Source organism: Macrotis lagotis, chromosome 7 (genome assembly GCF_037893015.1).
Source record: "Macrotis lagotis isolate mMagLag1 chromosome 7, bilby.v1.9.chrom.fasta, whole genome shotgun sequence".
Taxonomy (NCBI): Eukaryota; Metazoa; Chordata; class Mammalia; order Peramelemorphia; family Peramelidae; genus Macrotis; species Macrotis lagotis.
Genome location: NC_133664.1, coordinates 163,569,019 through 163,585,869, shown reverse-complemented (window position 1 = coordinate 163,585,869; position 16,851 = coordinate 163,569,019). Strand labels below are relative to the sequence as shown.

Genomic DNA, 16,851 nt, shown 5'->3' with positions numbered 1-16,851 from the left:
AACTCATTAAAGTCATTTAATAATTATTGAAGTGTGATTATGGAGATTGTAATATTTAATTGCTAGTCCCTTCTAGTTGTAAAACAATAAGGAATATCTTGGATCATAGATCAGAGCTAAGAACAAACAGTCCAACTACTTTATTTAAAAAATAATGATTTCCATATAGACTGTACTAAGTGTCTGATATCATATAAATAGTAAGGTCAAGGGAAAAATTTGAACCTAGATCCTTCAAAACCCCATCTATTCTTTTTCCACTCTTCCAATGTCAGCATTAAATGACTTTGTAAAGATCTCAAGAACTGCATGTCCATTATTATTGTATTACTAAAACAATCCAAAGAATTCTAATTCTTTCCAAAGAAGTATATTTGTAATTTTTATTTGTAACTGGAGAAATATTTTTAGGGAAAAAAGAACTTTTAGTAACCATCTATATAATGACAAATGTAAATTGGGAGGTGAGGTAGAAATGCTATTTAATATGGTAAGAATAATTAGTCAAGCAAAGTCAGTTTTGATGGGAAGTTAGAGGGCCATGTGTAAATGGTGAATAAAATAACAGATTAAAAGCATTGTACTAACTTCTGTTCCCTTTGGGATATTTGAAAAACAAGTTAAAACAACCAGAATTAAATATGACAGGGTGGACATTTCTATGGCAAGATAAGTTCTTCCTTATCTGTAATATACTCTGCTAGCTTCATGTAGACAAACATATGGGAAAGAAGCAAATACACTTGAGGTAAAACATATGCATATAAACAAGTGTGTGTTTTTTTTTTAATTTTGTTTTGTTTTTGGATGACCTTGACTGTGTAGACTATTTGACTGATATTCAAATATTCAAGTAAGATTGGCTATAGATAATGTTTCTTTACTGTTGAAAATGGATGTTGTTCATATATCCAGATACAATGGTCCCATTTGGCTTCTTTTTGGTCTTTATCTTTTATGCCTTTGTTGTAAAAGGGTTAGAATTACCATTCTATCTTTCCCAGGAAAGAAATGTACTTACAAGTATAACATACTTAAAATGCTTCATATGTAGTAATATGTTTTATTTATTATAAACCCAATAAAGTTGGCTGTTTCTTATAAGTAGAACTTCCCTTTATTGAAATTGATTTTTAGGAATAGTGATGTATATTGTTACCATTTTAGTTTGAACATATGGAGACCACTTTAGCAAAGAATATGTAAGGAAATCTCATTAATTAATAAAACATTATATCTCTTAAATGTTCCAATAATAGCAAGAGAAAATACAGAGTATGCATCATTAAGGCAACAAAAAATGTTAATACATGCAAAATCTACACTTGAAAACGAGAGCCAATTATTTCCTAAAGCATATGACATTTCTTCTTTACCTCATATTCATGGGAATTTTGTTAGAGATATTAAATTTAAATTGAATTTTCAGTTAAGGGTGTCAGAATTGTTTAAGAATAAGTTGTCTTTATTGCTTTAATCTAACTTATATAAGAAGAAACCCTATCCTAGAAAAGTACCCTCACTAGAGAAGGAAGATTAATCCTTGAATGACAGAAAGGAAAACTAATACTGTTTCAAGAATGAGAAAGAGTCTGCTTACTAGAATCTGGGGAGACATTGAGATTTAAAAGGGAAAAAAAAAGTCTTAAGGAGTTATTTCCCTGTCAAGCTAGAATATTAGCAAAATTATCCTGATGGTATTTTATACTCTGATCTTGAATATTGCCTGTCAAGTGACTTCTTATTCAGTTAGCCAAGTCAAGCCTGGAAATTCAATGCCAATAGAGAGGGATATTTTGGTAAATGTTTCTCTTAAAAAAAATACACAGCACTTTCCAGTTTAATCTACATTATTTACCTTTATTCCAGCACTTTCTTAAGTCTACAAATTAAGAAGACAGTAAGTCAAGCCCTAATTTCTATTGCCTGCCAATTTGAGATATATAAATGTTTGTGCTAACAATGTAATAATTAGCTTTGGTGATCTCCTGCCAATAGGACTCATATTAATGGGTAGATTTTTGTTTTTCCCAGTCCATTTGTTCCTAATAGAATAAGTTCCATTCCTTTCAATATCAGTCAGTGCTGGACATTGGAATTACAAAGCTCAAAATGATAAAAATGTAAACTCCTTGTGATCAGTGAGCTTAAGGAATACACTTTCAGAGATAACTCAATACAAGATATATACAAGTCACATATGTAGTGATGCAGAAGAGCTCTAAAGACAAAGTATTGAAACAAACTCAAGAATCAGCAAAAGATATTTATAAAAGTTAACATTAGAGGTAAGGCTTAAAAGCAGACAAAGATTTAAAAAAAACCATTCCTGGGGGATAGAAAGGAGCAAGTTTTTAACTAGTATGTAATATGAAAATTGGAGCTATGTATAATTAGTCTAGACTCCAACCTCTAGCCAAACTCTTCAGAAATGTAAATGCCTAAGAGTTTGTATTTTAGTCTAGAGCAATGGAAACCAATGGAGATTTTTGAGCAGTAAGGTTACAACATTAGGTCTTGAGTTTAGGAACTTTAATTTGATAGATGTATTAAAATTGTAAATGGAGATGGGCTGCAAGATAGACTGGATATCTGAAATCCAATTAGGAGAGTATTATAATAGGAATCCAGGAAGAAGGTATTGAGAGAATGAAAGAGTTGCAGGAGATATTTAGGTAAAAATTGTAAGCATTAGTGAATAATTTGATATGAGTAGTTAATGAGAATAAAAGATGATTTCTAGTCTGCTAACTTAGGAGATTAAGAGGGTGGTAGTACCTTTGACAAAAATAGAGCAATTAGAAGAATAGCAGAATTTAGGACAACTCCAAAACTAAAGCGTTTTGGAAAGTACATTTCACAGGTTAATTATAAGGTCAAGAATTTGAAAGAGAGAGAAGTGCACCAGAACAAGAATGATGGCCCAAGAATTTAGAGAGGAATGACTTAAGGTTTCTTTAATAATAGAGAATGGATTTATTAAGACTGAGAGATGGGAAGGATGAAAGGTAATGATCAGAAGAATTCAGAATAATGGATTGGGGAGTTGGATCACTTGTGAGTTACCAGGGTTTTGATCATTCTTTGAGGTATTTGAGATTTTAAGTGAAAGTGGAGCTCATAAGAATATTGAGGGGAAGTCAGCATGTAAATTAAAGTCACCAAACAAAAGAGCTGGGGTGTGAGGACAGGAATAACAATAGTGAGACAGGCAATGACCTCAGTCACTGTGGCTCCAAATGAAATTGTTACCCAAATAAAGTACCCATAGTTACAGTTTCTAAAGGGAATTATTCTTAGATTTATAGTATCATCTACAAAAGGGGGTATGCTGGTGCTCACTTCTTTCCAGAAGCCAAGTTGAGAGTATTTTACTCCTTAAAAATTGACAAATGCTACAAATCAGGGCTGTATTCATTGCTGATGCTCTCGACTCAAGACACTGATAGAGAAAATATCAATAATGCAGATTAAACTTCTAAATATGTCCTGTGTTTTGAGACTGTTTGGGGGGGGCTGGATATTAAATATTTGCAATCATACCCCTGGATCTACATAATTACTATCCACTTAATAAACAAGAAGCAAATATGAAAACTTCTACATTATCCTGGGAATCACAATTAAAGTGTTAATGTCTGTAACTAGATAAGAATTTCAAAGCAGTAACTCAATGTGCTTCAAACAAAATTCTTGGAATATACCATTTACCTTTAATATTGTAATCTAGAATTAGGTATTATGGAAAGTATTATTCCTCTGAAGTATGTCCTTTAGCAAGAAAACTGAATTGAAGGTAGTACTATAAATTCATTTACTTTTTTTGAAGTAAAAAATAAAATGATGTCATGCATCCTTCCTCATAGAGCTGTTATGAAGATCAAATGGGATGATATTTGTAAAAAGCTCAGCAGAGAGCCTCCAACTATATAAATGATTATTGCCCTTTCTTTCCCTTTGACAATAGGAATTTCATTTTAACAAATCATTTGGTTTTTGTGGTCTGAATATGCATATGTATGTAAATGTTAAAGTAGATAGTTTCTATTTTAAATATTGTATATACATAGATCATATGTTATATTATACTGCATTATATATTAGTATGTGTCATAACAATGTAATTTTAATACTATATTATAATATATTTAATATTAGGATAAATACATTAATATTATGTAAACCCAAGACAAGCCAGGTGCTTCAACTGATGTAAAAAATATATAATTTCCTTTTAAATAAAAATTCCTTAATTTTTTTTGTCTGGTGGCCAAAAAGAGATCTTTTAAAGTATTCTTAAATCTCAGTCCTTTTAGTATCATACTTTAGAAAAGAAATAGTACTATGATGCACAGGATTTTAAAAGCTATTGGTATATATTAATATATAATACTTTAAAAATAAGATGTTATTTGCAATATGTTTAAAAGACAAAGTACTTTAATTATCCTTTTAATTTTACTATATTAAGTCATAAAATTATAATGATTTCCAAGTTATTCTTATTGAAATACTGAAAATATCTGACAGTATTAGGTTATTAACATATATATGAAGTTTAAAGTACATTATGGCTCAGAATGTATTTTAAAATTATAGTTAACTAACATTCTCAATAAAAATACTTAGAGCCTGAATTCTTTTTTTGCCTTATACCCTGACTCATTAACGGATTCGTTATTCAATGCAGTGCAATTCTGTCATATAACTGAATGAAATATTTTGATGGTCACTCTAACATAATTGCATAATTATATAAACATAAACTAAAAGAAGCAACAGTATCTGAAGTAATAAAATATCTAAAATCATTCTATAATACTTCAAGGATCTTAGTTCCTCACTGTTGCCATACAATTCTCCATTTGCCTTTGTTCCCACAATCTCTTTGTACCTTAGTAGATGTTAAAAATCAACTGGCAGCCTAACTTCTCAAAATGGGTCTCTCCTAATTTTGCTAATCTGGTCAATTGTTGTTCATATTCATGTTCAGAGAAGAAAACCATAAAAGCATCTTTTTTCTATTATTGCCTTCCAGACCTCCTCTTTTTAAGTTTTTTTTACATATTTTAATTTATTATTTAATTACCTTAATAGCCTCTCTAACTTTGTTTTGTGTTTGCTTATTTTATGTTTTCTTTCATTCAGGTACGTGTATTCACATTTTCAGTTGGTCAGCATAATTATGACAGAGGACCAATACAGTGGATGGCCTGTGAAAACAAAGGTAAGTATTCAATTTTTTTTTTTAGTATATATCATGTACAAATAGATAACATGATTATTTAGATGGGACTCTCAGGTGGTATCTAATCTTTCATTTAACAGAAAAGTAAATCAAAGTGCACACACACACACACACACACACACACAATCAAATTGATTCATAGACCCTTAGATTAAAAACTCCTTTCTCCTATAGAACCAATGTTTCTTCCATTGTACCACACCGTATTATAAAAAAGACTACCTCCTACAATGGTACAGTGGGAGGTTTGCAGGGTTCTATATATTCTACTTTTGGGAAAGAATTCATAAATTATGGCTATTTTGAATGGTAATTGAGATAAACTTAAGACTAAGTATATCTTTTGAGAAATCAAAAATAAGACCAGGCCTTCAATAGCAGATGAAGGCTAATTCAATCCCAACTACTCTTTTACTTGGCATGTCAATATAATTTTCTTTGGGTTTTTTTTAAACTGCATTTTCTTAGTTCAGAACTGGTCTAAATTAAGAGTACAAAACTTCCATTCATTCAGAGAATTCTTAAGAAATGTGAAATAAAATGAGAGAAAATGCCAAACTAGTTTAAAAAAAAATCCAGCAGTAATATAAGCAGAGTAACATAAAAACTGTTGAATTGTCAACCAAAACAAATTTAACATTGCTAACTTTGCATTTTTCCTCTGATATTATCAAAGCTACATTTTTCTTGAAAATTATTCCTTTATTCAAATGAAAGAATTATGTCAATAAGCAATGATATCAGTAGAGATTAAAACTGTAATTTAAATAGCCTTGGAAATTTCAGGATGGTCCTCACAAACTATAATTTTAGAGAATTGTGAAGAACTTCCATAGGTTATAATTACATCCATAGATAATATGTGTCAGAGGTATGATTTAAATCCATGTCTTCCAGAAAAATGTCATGTGAATTGATTAGTTTTAATTTTGAGGTTTAATATTTATCATAAACACTTTTATTCATGTAACATTCAAATAAAACATGATATTCATATATATGTTTATATTTGAGATTGACTTTTAGCAAAGTTATACTAGACATGAATCAATATCAAATAAATAATAATCACAAGATTTTGTTTCTTCTCTGGGGGTACTCGATTGGATTATACTTTAGTTTCCTTTCTGTTTTTAAACATATGAAAATTTATTTTTTAGCTCTTTAAAGCAGATTAAGAGGTTTGATGCAATGTCCACTATGTCACTCTAGTCTTGTAATAATACATTGCTTTTCAAAAATTGGAGAATTAGTGTTCTTTTTTTTTTTTACTCCATAAACAAATCAGAAATTAGCATATAAATACAAGAAATATGTGTCCTTAGTTTGGTAATGACAGTGTATCTTTGATTTCTTTCAGGTTATTATTATGAAATTCCTTCCATTGGAGCTATAAGGATCAATACTCAGGTATGACTATAATCTCAAACTAATTTACAGAAGAGCAAGATGATATTTTTATATAAAAATATTAAAAGCATCAGAGGAAAACAACAAATCAAAAATTGAGTAAAAACGTGACTCATATAAGAAATTCACTGAAAGTTATTAGAAATTTTTGTGTCTCAATATTTGCTTATATATCAAAACCTAAGTAAACCACGATTCAAATTTCTTTTTATTTTTATAGATTATTATTACAGTTGCAAGAAAACCAGTAAAATTTTATTGAAATTACAAATCTATAATTTTTATCTAGCTTTTTTTTTTGCAAGGCAATGGGGTTAAGTGGCTTGCCCAAGGCCACACAGCTAGGTAATTATTAAGTGTCTGAGGCTGGTCTTGAACGCAGATACTCTTGACTCCAAGGCCAGTGCTCTATCCACTGCACCACCTAGCCACCCCTATCTAGCTTTTTTTGCAAAGATTTAGATTATAAGTTTGAATATGAAGTTAAAAATATATGTAGAATATGCATCTGGATGGTATGTCTATATATATATATATATATACACACACAGAGGCATATATGTGATATATCACACATATGTGATAGAACAAGAAATATTAATAACCAAATTATCTATAAACTCTCGATAGAGATGACATCAAAGATGATAGAGCCCTAAAATATTTTAAACTGAGTTCATCCCATATTAGATTAGGAAACTCAGGAAATGAAAATTTTAGCAACTTGGTCAGAATCACACAGGTCCAAAGTTTATGAGATACAGTTGAATTCAGGTCTTCCCTGACTTCAACACAGTGAGGATGTCAGAGTCATAGAATTTTAGTACAGAATAGACCTCATTTGCCATGTAGTCCAATTCATATCCAAAAGGAATTCTCATTATGACATTAAATGACACTTGACAACTAATTATATAACTTCTTTTGAAAACCTTCAATGAGGCAAAACTTACTCCATAACAGGAAAGATAATTAGAATTTTGGAGAGAGCTATTCTTTTTGTCCAGGTGAAAATTCTATTGTTTGCCCTTTACAACATAAGATAAAGCAACTCTATGGTACTGTTCTTCTCCCATGTGTCAAGTGTACAATTTCATTTCTTCCTGCAATGTTAATATAAAACACACATGTATAAATATATACATACATCCAAATACATAGAAATACACATATTTGAGTGTATTTTATTTGTTTTTATATTTGTGGCACAAATATATACAGAAATACATGAACATGCATGAGACAAATAAATAAATGATCCATTAGACCCAAAGAACTGCTTGATATGGGTGGCTAGGTGGTGCAGTGGATAAAGCATGGGCCTGGAGTCAGGAGTACCTGGATTCAAATCCAGTCTCAGACACTTAATAATTACCTAGCTGTGTGGCCTTGGGCAAGCCACTTAAAACCCCATTTGCCTTGCAAAAACAAAAAAACCTAGAACTGCTTGATATTATTTATATTTATCATATCTCTATTTATTGAGACATCTAGATGGGACAGAATATAGAATGATGGACTTGTAGAATCCTACTTTATATACTTGCTAACTGTGTGACACTGGACAAGTCATCTAACCTCTCTCAGCCTCAGTATCATCATATATAAAGGAGGAGACATGTAATAATACCTACATCACAAAGTTGTAAGGATCAGCAGACAATGTAAATGTAAAACACTCAGTAAATTTTAAATCCCGATATTAATGCTTGCTGTTGTTCTTACTACTCTATAATTTAATGGGTTTCAGCTGTTGGATGTTATTCTTCAGCATATATTATATATTCAGTTGAGAAATTGCAAAAAAAAATGAGGGTTGGTGTTGTCTTTGTCTAAGCAAATTGAAAAGAAATTAAAAAACAAGAGAATGGTTTTTCATTTCTATTATATGTAAAATGAGGTGGTTAAAATAAAGTAAGAGTTTCTAATCTGGGGACAGTGAATTTGGTCCTTTATATAACTTAACTATTTCAATGTGATTAATTTTTTGTAATCTTTATATTTTCTCATATACCTATTTTAAAATCATTATTCCAAGAAGGAGTCTGTAAGCTTCACTAATTTGCCAAAGGGATCTATGATATTGGAGAGTGGGGGGGGGATCAGGAATCCCTGAGCTAGAAGAACTATCAGGTGCATTCCAGCAGCAAATTTATTTAATTCTAACTTTTGAGAGAGAACATCTTTAGCTCTAACCATCAGTATAATAAAAATACATTTCTGATTAAATTGGTGGTGAAATGGTCAAAAGATATATTCCAAGATATGATGGTTGCCCAAAGATTTTCAGGAGGAATATCTACAAAGGGAGATCAGGATTAAATGAGTTTACTTTAAAAGAAAATGAGGTAAGGAAAAACAGACCAACAAAAACTTTACATGTCTACAGTGAAATCTTGGATCAGTTGTCTACTTATTTCATAACAAGATGAAAAGCCATGGGATAATTTAAGTAATTATATATTATCTTTGCAAGAAATTTCACTGCTCAAAATATTGTTGCTTAAATATCATAATCTACATCATACAGAATGAAAGTCGACAAATTTTAAAATAACATTGAAATTGTTTAAAATGCAAACACTGAATACATTCAATCCTGAAATAAAACAGCAGCTGCATTTGAGTCTCCTTTGGAGATTTGGCTCAGTAGTTCATTTATTTGTTGATAAGTTTAAATGCAATTTTGAATTTCAGCCAATCTCTGATATGTAAGCAGACTTGGGTTTTCTTTATATATTTATTTTTTAAAATCAGCACTCCACCCTGTAAATCACAGTTTTCAGTAGTTCCTTTTATTAGACAAAGTCTAGAAAAATGCAAACTTATCTTTTTATGCTTGAAGACAATATTCTGATTGTTCCAGGATGAAAAATAAAGTGAAATATGATGCATAAATCAAAGGGGCTACATACACTGATTCAAAGCATGACAGAAACAGAACTTTACATAGTCCATAGGAATGAAGTGATCATTAAGATAATAACTTTCCCATTATTTCATCTAATTTGATTTTATATAATTTTTCATTATTTTAATGTTTTTTTTTAAATTACTTATCAACTGATTAACTTTCCTATCATGTGAATAGGAATATTTGGACGTCCTAGGAAGACCAATGGTTTTGGCAGGAGATAAAGCCAAGCAAGTCCAGTGGACTAATGTATACTTGGATGCACTGGTAAGATTTTCTATTATTTATGCAGAGATGGATGTCATCATTCTGAGATACTAATGATTTCTAACTACTTCTCTCTTGACATTCCCATGTCTGTCATCTCCCCATAAATATGACTCTTAGAGCTGCTGTTATAGTTTCTTTTATATTTCTCACTTAGAGGTTTTATCCCTATTTTTAAAAAATCATATATTGTAATTGTCAATTATAATTGATAATTATGAATTTTTATGTTAACATTTAGCATGTCATCAAAAAGAATAGCAATAAATATTAACATGAAATATTATCTTTTTAATATTTATACTGATTTAACAACCATTAAGCACCAAGATGTCCATAGTACTGAGCTTTATATATAAAGGTAAATAAGATACAGTCTCTGAACTTTTAGTTTATAATACAGTTTCAAACACAGAACAATATAAATTACTACAACTATTTCATAAATTTAGGGCAGAATAAAACAGATTAACAGTAAGATAATTATGAAGCATATATGATTCTAATGACTAAAGAGTACATTATCATTTAGTATATAAATATTTAATACATGCTTGCTTGTTAATTAAACTAATGTACATGCAAGGCAAAATTCTATTATGATCATATCTATTGTTTATTATTATTCAAAATCATTGTTACAGAATTTACTCTTCAAGCAGTTGTATTCTTAATTAGCGGGGGGCGGGTATTGCATACCTATTGGTGATTCTTCAGCAGTCTTTATCTTTATCAACCTACTCTGTAGCTCCTACCTCACAGAAGTGCCAAATTTCAAAAGTATCACCGATTCTGTCCTGATAGCAAAGGTCAGCAATAAAACAGATAAACAGATCCTTTTAATATGTTCCTGTGTATCTCTACCAAGAGTACAATCTTTTCTTTATTGTTAGAATTTAATGGTCCTTATTTTGTCCAGTTCTGTGTATTCTAACATGCTCCCAGGTACCTGACTACTACTATTTTAATATATCTAATGTCTTTTTTGAATTCATCATTCCCTGAGGCAATATGGTTCATTTTTGGAAGACTCTAATTGTCAGAAAAAAAATTTTATTTGAATTGAAATTAGCCTTTTTATCATTTCAGCAGTTTCGAATCTGCTAGTTCTTTTTAGGATCAGGCAAGACGAACAAATCTGTCTCTTCAAAAAGGCAGTCTTTCAAATATCTAAATATCTGAATATAGCTATTTTGGCTTCATTCAATATTCTCTAGCTCAAACTCAAACATACTTAGTGTCTTCCAATAATTCTCATAGTGTTGCTTCTAGCCTCTTCATCATTTGAGTCAACTTCTTCTAAACTCCTTCTTGGCTAAGTTCACATTAAAAATAGAGTGGTAGGAAGGCAGCTAGGTAGCATAGTGGGTAGAGCACCGGCCCTGGAGTCAGGAGAACCTGAGTTCAAATCCGGCCTCGGACACTTAATAATTACCTAGCTGTGTGACCTGGGCAAGTCATTGCCTTGTGAAAAAAAATAGAGGGGTAGAAATTTTATCTGTTTAACATAACTGGGAAAGTTTTCCGAAAAAGACTGGGGAGATCATCCATTTGAGCTGAAGGACTAAGACTTGACTTGGGTTTTTTGCTTCCTTGTCATTTGGAATGGAAAAAGGTAAGGTTCTGGCAGTTTAGTGATATTCCTGCTGCTGTATAGTATGTCTTTCTGTTCCAGCTTTGCTGCTATAATAAATATGGTGATGAAAGATATAGTAATTTTATAATATTTTATAATTATATTGTTTTTTAATAATTACAAAATATCATTTAGCATTTTATCATAAGTTAATGAAAGCTGGTCTCATAAAGACCTTGTTTTAACTCCACATACTGGCTTTGTGACCCTATGCAAGTCATTTATTCTCTCCATGCTCTAAGCGATTAAGGTGCATCATTGCTACAGAGAACTTTCTTTTTTTTCTTTTTTTTAAGATTTTTTTTACAAGGTAAACAGGGTTGAGTGGCTTGCCCAAGGCCACACAGCTAGGTAATTATTAAGTGTCCGAGGCCGGATTTGAACTCAGGTACTCCTGACTCCAGGGCCGGTGCTTTATCTACTGCGCCACCTAGCTGCCCCTACAGAGAACTTTCTTAGCAGAGAGTTCGCTATCTCAATAAAACCACAATTCCAATTCCTAGCTTGTCATTTTAATTAAAATGTTATGATCCACACATGTTTAATTATATTATTTATATCTTGAATCAATGAGATTTCTTGAACTAGTCCTACTCCGCAAGAATTTTCATTCTCAGAACTGAATACATCGCCTAAATGTACTTTCTGTATGACTTTAGTCAATATATGTATTTTATAAGTGTAAATATAATAATATGATGATAGCTAAAATTTATATTGCCCTTTAAGATTTTCAGTGACTTTATATAGCTAACTATAGCTGACCTCCACCACCTTATGAGTTACATTTCAATATTATCCTTATTTTATATATGAGGAAACTGAGGGGAAGCATGGCTATGAAGTATCTGAGGGCAGGATATGATCTCATTTCTTCCTTACTTCTACACCTGTGCTCAGTCTTCTACAGCACCTAGTTCCTTCTCATGTACTCTGTAAATCTAAAAGAGTAAAAAAGAGAGTATAAACCTCAGAACTCTACTTTGGAGAATGCCTATAACCAAAAAGAAAACTATTAAAGGATATAACTATCTCATCACTCACTTCATCACATGATACTTTAATTGCATTAATTTAGTATTAATTTCTCATTTTCTTGGTATTCTGCCTCCTCATGCTGTAGACTCATATAGAGGTCCCTTTGTGGTGGGGTTTTTTTTTGGTTTGATATGAACTATGTCACATCTGGCTTATCTCATACTTAGGTTTTATTTTTTTTTAACCTAAATTCATTACTTAATGTTCCTCTTGCTTTCATGTTCATATTCTCCCAGTCCAATAAGATGAAATCTTCTGGAATCTCAATTCAGTTATCACCTATATATTCCTCTCAAATCTCCATCATCTCCAAATTTAAAAGTTATACGATTATATAAAAAAAAAGAAAAAAGTTCTAAAACATATAAACTTTGCTTTTTACTCCAAGTCTGGGATGATATTAGTATAAGGACTTTCGAGTATGGTACATCTCTCCACTGATGTTAAATAGGAATTCATCTGTAACTTAAAATCTTGAATGATTTTCTGGGAAATTACAAAGTTAAGCACCTTAACCAGTCATATGATGAATATGTGTCAGAGGCAAGACTTAAGTCTAGGTCTTCGTGAAATTAGGGTCAATTATCTATTATGCCATACTGTCTTACTTCATATTTACTTAGACTTTTAATGGAGTGTTTATTTTTTAAACAGGTATTACATATGATGACTGTATTGTAATGATGCAGCCTTGAGTTGATTGTATAAGTCCATTTATGAAATGAGATTACCTGTCAGAGAAAGAGTTCCAGTATATCCTGGAAATTCCCATTACCCACAGGGTCAATTATTACTAAGTATACATTTGTATATTAACATGGAGCTGCCATTTAATGATTAAGGCATCCTAAACAATGCTAACTTACATTAAGTGCAATGCCAGGGATAATAATTTAAATTGCAAAAAATTGATGAACTTGCTTTACTTAATTTACGTAATTCATTTCCTTGGGTCAAAAGTAATTTTTTTTTTTTGCAAAACATCAAATTTGTGATACTATTATGCTTATTGGGAATTCTTCCTTATGCTTAGGGACTTGTACAAAATTAGCATGAATATCCTGGAAATAAAATGCTGATTCAATAACCTTTCCCCCACTTAGTTGGCCTTATTTTGCTGAATATGATACGGAACATGAAGAGCAAGATACTATGCTCTTCTGGCTACTTATCAGTTGGTTCTTTTAAAATAAACAGATAGAGGAAGTTGGAGGAAAATAAGCACTATTAGCAGCAGTCATGCCTTCTGATAGAGATAAAGTAAGACTTGCTTACCTCAATCCATGCTAAAAATACTGCTGAACCTTTATCCCAACCTCCCATAGTTACACAAGTTCACATGGTCAACAAAAGTTGTGCTGTCATAGTGCTTCAATTTTTGTAATACCATTATGGGACACTGTGTGACTTAGAAAAGCAACTATTGTGCTCTGCTGTATTTCCTATGGCCAAAAGTTCATTGACCAGAAAGTCTGGTTTTCTGTTGAAGTTCTAACTGATAGCAGAAGTGATGTTAAGAGAAAGTTCATGTAATCTCTAATTATGTCCTTTCAACCTGGGAAAAAAAGTTACTTTTAATGAAGTCAAAAATCATTGCCTTCCTGGGTTGATTGCATTGTTTTATTAAGCAGACCCTGAAGAATATCCATTAAACTGTCTTATAAAATCCTGGGGCATAATTACAGAGTTGTCAAAGACTTCTATACTTCACTTAACAAACATTTCTCAAGTCACTAATCCATGTTGAGTGGTGCTAATTGCTACACTAGATGCATAAATGAATAAAAGACAGTTTGGGACCTCAAGAAGTTTGCAATCAAACAGGGTACTTGAAGAAGGTACTAAATAGCCAAGGGGTACACAGTAGGTGCTCAATACATTTTGTGGGATGAATAAAGACAAAGGTAATTATAATAACAAAGTTAAATTGGAAAAAGTGGCATAAAAAGGTATAAAAATATTATAGGACTTCAGAAGAGGAAGCAGTCGATGCCAGTTTTTTCTCCTTTGGGGAAGGTTAATCAAGAAAAATGTTTCAAAGAGAATGTTACCTGAACTTTATGGGATGGTGTGGATAGCTTTTGTTTTCACAAGTTGATACAGTTTCAGGGGAGAAGATGAGGAGGGACATTGTAAGCAGAGGAAACAAAAATCAAAGCAGAGACATAAGGGAATTCCAGGAAACTCACAAAGACTGTTCAATCTGGTTAGAACCTCCAAATAGGTAAGGTAAAATGGAAGATAAGGTTGAGAAAGATCAGAAAGGGCTTTAAGGTCATATTCCCCTGTGGTACATTATGGAGAATGTGGACAAGACTTAACACTGGAAGGGCAGCTATGCATGGATTATGGTTTTTGTGTTATCAGAGAAAGTATGGACATCAGACTCATTGATGTAACTTATTCACCTACACAATTCAGAGCCAGTTAAGTATTTTGGGTAAATGGAGTATCATTATCAGATCAGAGTATTAAGGATTCTTACTCAAGTCACAGGATAAACTGGAAGGCTGAAACCATTAGTTACAGTGAATGCCCTTAAGTTCTTATTTCAGCAATATAGTGAAAATTCAAAAGAAAAATTTAGTTAGAAAAAGCTAAAATTCAAATATAACAATATCTGTATCTTACTTTTGCCCCAGATATTACATATAATTACTAATTCTTGTTGCAGGAGCTCATGGAAATGAGGTCTTCCCTTGAATAATTTTATAAATAAAAATATATTTGCATATTTAATCACCTATTTATTTGTATTGCTTGATTTATGAAAAACAGCAATATGGGGGAAAAAACAGAGGGTCATGAGGTAGAGGAAAGGAGGGGTAACTTGGGACAGTATACAGAAATTGTTTCTCTAGGTTATGACTCTCCTGAAACCTATCTTCTTTTCCCCATTCTCATTTCCCCCCAGCTTAGATTGATTTTAGGTCCAGTTGCATGTATAAGGAAATTGATGATAAGGAGCAGATTGGTGGTGATACCTTCAAGGAAATCATGAGATTATGTATTATTATATATTACCAGTTGTATTTATCAACTGCAATCTCTCTATTTGGTATGAGTAGTCCAGGCTGAATCCAGTTCTTCTACTTGCTATCTGTGTGACCATGAGCAAGGCCCTTTGTTCTCTAAAACTTAGTTTCTAATCAATTATAAAAGAAGGCATGCATAGATTAAGTGATCATGAAGAATCCTTCAAGTTCTAAACTTACTATTAACAGCCTATAATCCTATGATAAATATTACCAACACTGGTAAATTTATATTCTTGGAATTAGTTATTTTAATAGTTTTACATTTGAAAGTATCACTTTTAGAAATTAAGTTGCTAAATATGACTTGGGTAAGAGGTCAGGAATATCAGCTATTGTTCATTTTGGTACCTCTATTTTCTGGTGGCTAACCTATCAATTTTTATGCAATAGAAAATTGATTTCTAGCTATTTAAAATTTTTAATTTTAATTGCCTTTTATATATATATATATATTATATATAATATATATATATATATATATTGATTCACAATTCATTAGTGTTTCCTAAATTTTGGGGAAATCTCCTCTTTGCAGTGAAAGAAAAGAAGCTTATTGGGTTTTTTTTTGTTCGCTTTTCAATTTTAATATCAAATGCTAAACTTCATTCCTAGGAGCATCTTTAGAAAGTACTTTTCTTGAAAAGTAGACAGTACTAAATTTAACGTGAGAAAGCTAAAGGATCAGAAGTATGATTCTCTAAACTAATAAGGAATTATTATTGCAATCTTCTTTATCAGCATAAGGTCATAAATCTAGAACATGAAAGGAACTAGAATGGGATTAAAAGAAATTAAGTGAAGGAAAAATCAAGATATTAATGGACTGAAAATGAAATCTTTAGTGTTGTTGATTCTGGATGGCCCTGCTATCAGATGAATTGTTGCTCTATCAGTTAAAGTATGACATAGATTGCTGAAACATTTTTAGGCTGATGATCATTTCCATGATTTGGTAAACTCTATTTGCAAAACTTTCATAGTATTAGTTAATACTGCATATTTCAACAACTTCCTAAAATTTACTGATTCCCACCCCAATAAACCATATCTGAATTGCAGTGGGACTTTCTCAGAACATAAAATTGCAATGGATTTTCCAAAATTTGAAAAAGTAGTTTTTACTTTGTTTCACTTTTTATTAACCAAGAATAAAGTATTCTGTCAGAAGAATCAAAGACTAATGCGTTTTTTATTGAACTGAATTTGAGTATAGCTCTTTAGTGTATGATTCCTACCTAAAGTAATTCACCGTGACACCATTTAACATTATTCTTCTTTTATTTTTCTTTCTTCTTTTTGT

General features: G+C 31.4%; 2 protein-coding genes across 2 annotated transcripts in view; both read left to right on the top strand.

Annotated features, from left to right (window-relative positions):
* The window catches only part of LOC141494190 (voltage-dependent calcium channel subunit alpha-2/delta-1-like), a 430,495-nt gene extending 420,450 nt beyond the window's left edge, over positions 1 to 10,045 (top strand). Inside the window, exons 12-14 of the mRNA XM_074195299.1 lie at positions 5,149 to 5,227; positions 6,609 to 6,658; positions 9,750 to 10,045. Of these exons, the coding sequence (XP_074051400.1) occupies positions 5,149 to 5,227; positions 6,609 to 6,658; positions 9,750 to 9,893 (273 nt within the window). The 3' untranslated portion in view covers positions 9,894 to 10,045. The remainder of the gene's footprint in view (positions 1 to 5,148; positions 5,228 to 6,608; positions 6,659 to 9,749) is intronic.
* A 3,707-nt stretch (positions 10,046 to 13,752) lies between these two features.
* The window catches only part of CACNA2D1 (calcium voltage-gated channel auxiliary subunit alpha2delta 1), a 157,839-nt gene continuing 154,740 nt past the window's right edge, over positions 13,753 to 16,851 (top strand). Inside the window, exon 1 of the mRNA XM_074195298.1 lies at positions 13,753 to 13,773. Within this exon, the coding sequence (XP_074051399.1) occupies positions 13,753 to 13,773 (21 nt within the window). The remainder of the gene's footprint in view (positions 13,774 to 16,851) is intronic.